This window comes from Myxine glutinosa, chromosome 11 (assembly GCF_964187855.1).
Source record: "Myxine glutinosa chromosome 11, kmMyxGlut1.1, whole genome shotgun sequence".
NCBI classification, from domain to species: domain Eukaryota; kingdom Metazoa; phylum Chordata; class Myxini; order Myxiniformes; family Myxinidae; genus Myxine; species Myxine glutinosa.
This window is the reverse complement of record NC_136271.1, coordinates 31,925,418-31,933,094: the sequence shown is the minus strand read 5'-3', so window position 1 is coordinate 31,933,094 and position 7,677 is coordinate 31,925,418. Positions and strand designations below refer to the sequence as shown.

The window sequence follows — 7,677 nt, the reverse complement described above, 5'->3', positions numbered from 1 at the left end:
TAGAGAATATACTCCAACGTTTTGTATACAGCAGGTGGGACCAACATTATTTTTCCTTGCCATTCCGACATAGAGAGTGTGAGCACACTCTCTTATATCAGGAGAGGAAAATAAGTTAGTTTACACTGAAAACTTGATAGATTTTTAAAATGTTTTTTCTACCAATTATGTCATTGCATGCACAAACTTTAGCTGCATTGGTCGTGAGCGAGGTGCGGGATGCGTGTTGGATAACTTTAAAGTGTTGAGTTACCTTTTGAAGGACATAAACTAAATGTATAGAATTAGGTCAAAGTGCTTATTTATGTTAGATGACTTGAAATGGAGTAAAATTTGACCACACTCTGTGGTGTAATGGTTAGAGCATCTGCCCAGAGCCTGGGATGTTAAAACCCCACCTGAGTCATACCAAACACTTTAAAAATGGTACGTGCTGCTTCCTTGCTTGACGCTCAGCATTTAAAAGGATAAGAGCATGGAAAATCGCCATAGGTTGGCATCCATGTGGAGGAGGAAATGCCCAAATGGGAAAGGTGGTCCCATTGGTGTGACGTCGCTGTTGCCCTGGAAAGTGACATCACATCCCCCAAGCTCAGTCTGTACTTTGTCTCGTCTAACAGTACCGTCCTTTATTTCGTGCATTCGTCTGTATGTCCACGTGTGTGTGGCAGCTCCACAACGGGCCTAAGATCCTGTTTAAAAAAAAAGAAAAAGTTAAACTAAAATGAGCAGCAAATGGTCAAATGGCATCACAATGATGCAGGAGCATTATCGGGTAACGCGAGCACCCGATTAGTAATCACACGTCACCGAATGATCAAGTTCCTCGTTTATTTAAAATTTGACTGTACATAAAAAACTAAACACGTATATTAAATACAGCATTAATCATATGAAAAAATTCTCTGATTTGTTTGTTTTATTTTGTTTTTGTACTCAAAATTGGTCATAAAAGGAAGCTGGTATTGAAGGATAAGAAAATAAGACCTGTATTTTCAAACATCTTTCGTCATAAATAGTGGTGTGCGTAGTGCAAGACAATAACCAGCACTGAATTATCATTTTTTATATTATTATTATTATTATTATTATTTATTATGCAGTATATACAGCCAATCAGACTCGGTGGTGTAATGGATAGAGTGTCTGCTCTGAGTCTGGGAGGTCGGTGGTTCAAACCCCGGCCGAGTCAAACCAAAGACTTCACCAAAAGGGTACGTGCTGCTTCCTTGCATGACGCTCAGCATTTAAAAGGATAGAACACAGACAAAGCTGGGAAGGAAGGCAATGGCAAACCACCCAGGATAACCCGTGCCAGGAAACTGCTTCGGGAGCACCAACGCTCTGTAGTAGAGTATGGTACATCACATCAAAATATACAGCCAGGATGGGAGTCGATATGACAGCTCTCCAGCAGATTCAAAGCTTTGGAAGAAACCTCAAACACTTTGAACGGTCACAAATCCGTGACTTTGTGCTCCAACGCTGCTGCCACCTGCTGAAGGCGGTAGGACAGTTGCATCTTCTGTGCAATGGGATCCACTTCCAAAGCGGAGATGATCTGGAGATAAATATTGCAGGATTACTTATATGGGCTACAGAGGTGAGCTCCATCACAGCCTCATTCATTTCTTTGTTTGTAAGCAAACTTGAAGAAGAAGATGCCAGAAAAAAAATCTCTTACCTGTTCATAGTACTTGCTGATGTACTTGTACAGTTCGTGCAGGGCCGCCATTGGTTTGAGCTCGTGGCCGTGGTTCTGCAGGATACATGGTCGGTTGAAATGTTTCACAGGTCAGCCTCTCTGTTTGTGTGTATAACAACCATGTGATTCTTATCTCATTAGAAAGAAATGTCTGTTATAATTTTAGGTGAAATACCTTCGTTCAGATAAATACCTCTCCTTTGTTCGCTCCATAGCACTCCATATGGAGGGATGGTACAGGTAAAAATGGCCTCCCCATCAAATGTGTACAAAATTATACCATGATAGGCTGCTATAGGGTGAAGTCATAAACATTTTAAACCATACCTCTTATTCTCGAGCGTTTTCAGCACTACCAAGACTGACAAAGATGCCAGAATGCATCGCTAAAGTACCAAAGCGGGAGACTGCTGAACCACCAAATTGTACTTCTTTATTTTGTCAGACAGGGTAGCACAATAATGGTTGAACACAGGGGTGGGCTGATGGCATTCTGGGCCCTGAGGCAAAAGGGGTCTTTGGGCCCTCTAGATAGAATTTTTGAGCGACAATAAGCGGATTATTCACATGGTCACTTTAGCTGTATGATCGAAAATAAAGTAGATAGCGGGATGTTTGGACCCCAAATCAATTTGCACCCTCATCTATTGAACACTACTTCTCTACAAGATTAGTAAAAAAAAAAATCTATTATAATTGTTGCATAAATCACGCTCAATAAATTTAAAACTGATCAGACTAAGCATTGTCCCTGTCAAATTATGACATCATAATTACGACACCAATGACGTCATCGTTAACAACAACTATTCCCCATGCGGAGTTCTTTACAATGAGCCACATTTCAATTTTTTCCAAGGATTGGTTTTGGAGATATATAGGTGTAACGTTTTTCTGTTATTCCAAGATGGCGCCTGTACCACGTGACCTATGACATCATAATTATCATTCAAATATTCTACAGGAAGAGGTGCGCCTATGGTGAAAATTTCGCGTCAATCAGACCAAGAATTGCAGAGAAAAAAAAATTCATACTGATTGAATCAAGCATTGTACTTGTCGAATTATCACGTCATAATGAAGGCACCAATGACATCGTCATTAACATATCTTATTCCCCATGGGAAGTATTTGACAATGAGCCTTGTTTCAACTTTTTCCATTGAGCGGTTTGGGATATTTAGAGGTGTAAATTTTTTCCAAGATGGCGTCTGTACCACGTGATCTATGACGTCATAATTATGGGTAAAACAAATATACAGGTGGATGTGCTCCGATGGTAAAATTTGTGTCAATCGGACCAACGGTTGCCGAGAAAATGAATTTTAAAATGCAGACATGTACGTCACATTTACGCAACTGAATGCCAAACCCCGCTTTTCGCTTCGCGAGCGCATGGTAATTATGCGACAAATGCAAGAACTAAAATGAAGTGGTGTAAAAAGTACTATGTAAAACAGACAGGGAGGTAATACGAGCTTTCAGGAAAGGCAGGTATGTATTGGCGGAGCATAGGCCTGCTGCAATTGTCATTCAAACTCCTGGGTCTCACCATCAGCCATGGTCTTTCTTGGGTAAACCACATTTCAAAGTTGGCCTCCAAAGCCAGTCGCCAACTTTCTGTCCTGGAGAGCTGTCCTGGATTTCCACAGATTTGGCTCCTGGTTGCACTCCTGGCTCCGTGCTGCATGCTTCTCCTTGGATTTGCCGACAATGTTTTAGGCCTGCTTTGGCGTCACAGACTGGCGCTCCCTTTCTGCCATGGTCATCCTGCCTCTGCTCACGACTTACCTGCTCGTCGATGGACCCACCACCATGCACGCTCCTGTGCCCCTCCGCCCGCTGCTTGGTTTGCGTGTGGACCTTGGTGTTCTCTGTTGCGTGTGCATGGGACGTCTTTGTGTTTTCTGCACAAACGCCATGGATATCCTCGCCAGAATGGATGGGCTGGAGGCAGACGGGCATTGTGGCAGCCTCCAATGCCATCTTCGGTCTAGTTGAACTCCACGGAGCGGCTTGGTCCAGGATATTTTTTTCTCACTATACCTCATGGTGCCTTTGCTGTGCACCACACGGTGTATACTCTACCACAACTGATATTTATCGAATGTTGATTTACTGATTTATTTTTCTGTTTTTCTGTAATAATTATAGTTAATGATTATCATTTGTATTTTTTTTTAACAAATAATAATTTATTTGTCTTAACTACTTAATATGATGATTGATATGTTATTATTTTAGTATCTTCAATTGCAATATTTAATAGCTTTTCATATTTTTATTTAGGTTTTTATTTGTTGACACAACTTTATATTGGTGTATTCATTTCATAACTCGCTTTTCATTCTCGCATAACTCGCTTTTCCTCATATCTTGATTTATAATTATTACTATTGGAACCTGCAAATTATCTTTCAATTGAAATTGTAACACTGACTCTTTGCTCCTCGGACTTCCATCATGTGATTTTTACAATAAAACTGAATTTAATTGAATTTGATCGGCCTGCAGAGAGAGCCTCTGCCATTCCCATTGATGAAAATGGCAGATGTGTATTTGCTTAAAAAAATTAGCAAGTCAGAAATAGAAAGTGGCAAGACAAAAGGGAAACAGCAGCCTGTGGGATGGAGCTGTTGTAGTGAATGCAAAGTAGTCACTGGAGCAGAGGTTCATTCCATCGTTAACCTTAAACAGGCATTTCAGGAACCCATGCAAGAGCTAAAAATCTGCCTTAGATGCATGTGATGATTGGTATCATAATCAACGCAACACTACAGTACGAGCAACTTGGTGGACAGGTTGGGTGTGTAACAAGGACGAATTTCAATGCGATTTTGGTGAAGATACGGATCCGGATACGAGAATTTTAAATTTTCTAAGTGATTCTTGACTGGTGTTGGCTTAGCGGTTAGGGCGCAGGCTTGGGATTCTAGGATCCTGAGTTCGAATCCAGGTCGATCGCTGAATTAACGCCAGGGGGGTTGACTCAGCCTGTCATCCTTCCGAGGTCGGCAAATTGAGTACCAGCTTGCTGGGATGAATGATCAGGGTGTGTACCCCAATTTAGAATAGGTACACTGTATCCCTGCGCATCGTAAGAGGCGACCAAGGGTTGGCGTCAGGAAGGGCATCCGGCCATAAAAACATTGCCTCAAACAGGGAACCATGATTGTCATGGGGCTCGCAAGGCTAACCCCCGCCCTAGCGGGGAAAATGGCCTTAAAACGATCATTCATTCATTCATTCATTCTTGACCATTGAATGATCGGGCCAAAAACGATTTATAGCATAATATTTCAAAAAAGTCGTGGATGACTTATGACAAAACTAGGTGAATGAGTTGGGTAAGTCACAAGAAGAACAAGCCGATTAGATTTTGGTTCAGGTCCAAATCCAGATCCGACCTATCAGTGGGATACAAAACGTAAACTGATCACCAGGCGGAAGTATGCGTCTACCGAATGTCATTCCAGTTATTAAATGTTTTTTTCTAACTTGTACAAGCAGTATTTATATGCTGCAGTGCAAGACTTCCTTAAATGCTGGAATGCATTGGGGTGAAGGTTCTCGCATCTACCCAGAGGATTGTGATGCATGCCACATTATGAATCCAGGGCATGTTCCCTCGGCATTACGGCTTTAAAAGACTCATCTTCTTTCACAAACGTGACAGCACTTACTTTATCCTTGATAAACCAAGCTTTCATGGGACAATTCTTCCTAATTTTAAGCACTCTTGTTAAAAAAAACACAAAGACGTCCATTTTGCCAATATGACGAAGCATAGCGTGTTCAGACCAAAGGTGATCAACGAATACAGGTGGAGATGTGTCCTTAAACTGCATTTATTAACACACGTAATCCTGGTTAATCCACGAAGAATATCCATTCTTAGGAACAATCATTTACCATTTACAATATTCGAACCTGGCCCACGAGGGAGTTAATTGCAACACCAAGCAGAACCTTTTTAAACACTATCCAAATTGTTCAAATGTACAAAACATACCCGAGCCTCATCTGTGAGCGCCGTGTTCATCTCCTGATCACTTACAGGTGCCATTTGTCTCACATCCACAAAGTACCTGCAAGGTAGACAAAAACAGTCATTTTGACAGAGATATCGTTTATAAATATATAAAAATAACCACATTTAGAGGCCATTTTTCCCCGCAAAGCGAGGGTTGGCCTTTTTCGGGGACCGTGGTTGTTGTTGTTTTTTGTTGGTCCCCTTTTGAAGCAATGTTTTACGGCCGGATGCCCTTCCTGTCGCCAACCCTGTTAGTCACCTCTTGCGACACACAGGGAATTACCAGTGAACTGGTACTCAATTTGCCAACCTCGGAAGGATGACAGGCTGAGTCAACCCCCCTGGCGTTAATTCAGCGATCGACCGGGATTCGAACCTAAGCTGGCACCCTAGCCGCTAGCCCAACACCAGGAGTAGTGTATATATGTTGCTTCTGGGACACTCTCATTTTCCCATTGACTTACATGTTAATTTTTCCCCTCCCTCATTGCCCCTAAACACCTCTATTTCTCTCACCCTGTTCTTTACGAACCTTCTAACCTTTTGACATGTTATCCTTATTCATTAGACCACTTAAACAATGGTCCTTCTGTGTGAACCTGTGATCCTTCTGACCTTATGGACCTTTTAACCTTTTACTCTTAATATCATCTGGTGAATCATCTTTGGCCCACTCAAACAACGACCCTACAAATATTTGTTTATGCGTGGGAAATAATTTAATTCTCTTGCCACTCTCTTCACCATCAAATATATTAACAAAAAATATGTTTGAGTTTGGTTCTTTATTAAGATATTTTAACTGAGCTAAGATAAAATGGTAAACCTCCCTCAATGTTCTTGTTTGAGCGCCTCCAGTGCCACACACTTTTTGGTAGGCTCTGTCCACCTTTTGTTAAGCTCCGTCCACTTTTTGGTAAGCCCCGCCCCCTTTTGTTAAACCCGCCCACTTTTGATAAGCCCCACCCACTTTTGCTAAGCCCCGCCCATTTTTGCTAAGCCCCACCCACTTTTGCTAAGCCCCACCCACTTTATAAACTCTTTAGCATTGTATCATTTCCAGGTAATACATTACATCATTTTCAGGGAATTCCCATCACATCATTTCCAGTTAAGACACGCCCAGGGAATTTCCACAGGAAATGACACACCCAGTCCTTATAAAAGGCACCACCACACAGGCTTTTTCAAACACGCTTTCTGCTTCACTTGAGAATGGACTACTATGCCGAAATGGAATGGGATAACTTTGCTATTCCTTGGAGTCCTACTACCTGTGTAGAACTCAACCTTCAGATTGATGAACTGGACTCGAACCTCTTATCAATGGAGGTAAGTTTGTTTATTTATTTATTTATTTATTTATTTAATTAATTATTAATTTAATTGTTTATTTTAATTTTTTTTTTTTTAGATGAGACTCGTGTAAGAGTTAACAAAGTTTATTTTAATATTCATAGAGCTTGATTTATACAAATAAAAATATTGTATTAAATTAATACATTGTTATTTTCTTTCACAGGAAATTGTATCTGAGATACGAAATGAAAATTCTGCTTTTAACACAACTTGGGATGAAGTTATTTTTTTGTTTGAAGACATTTTGAACAACCAAGACCCCCAGAACGAGTTCTACCTTGATGACCCAGCCAAAGAGTTATACCTTGGAGATCCACAAAATCCTGAAAAAGAGTTTTACCATGATGATACTTGTTGTGAGTTATCAAAACAAAACCCACTGAACAAGTTCTACCTTGATGAGCCAGAATACAAGTCATACATTGGAGACCCACAAATTTCTAAAAATTGGGAAAGGGGAGTTCTCCCTGATGGTCCGCAGTTATACTATGTGAGACACATCATAGAAACCCTAAAAAATTGTGAAATGGGAATTCTCCCTGATGGTCCGCAGTTATACTATGTGAGACACATCATAGAA

At 40.9% G+C, this 7,677-nt stretch overlaps 1 protein-coding gene across 6 annotated transcripts in view; it reads right to left on the bottom strand.

Annotated features, from left to right (window-relative positions):
* Positions 1 to 817: 817 nt before the first annotated feature.
* The window catches only part of LOC137436543 (plexin-B3), a 151,455-nt gene continuing 144,595 nt past the window's right edge, over positions 818 to 7,677 (bottom strand). For all 6 annotated transcript variants that reach the window (XM_078786537.1, XM_078786536.1, XM_078786541.1 and 3 more), the window contains 3 exons: positions 5,718 to 5,793; positions 1,685 to 1,759; positions 818 to 1,561 (listed from right to left, as the gene is read on the bottom strand). In XM_078786537.1, the coding sequence (XP_078642663.1) occupies positions 1,457 to 1,561; positions 1,685 to 1,759; positions 5,718 to 5,793 (256 nt within the window). In that variant the 3' untranslated portion in view covers positions 818 to 1,456. The remainder of the gene's footprint in view (positions 1,562 to 1,684; positions 1,760 to 5,717; positions 5,794 to 7,677) is intronic.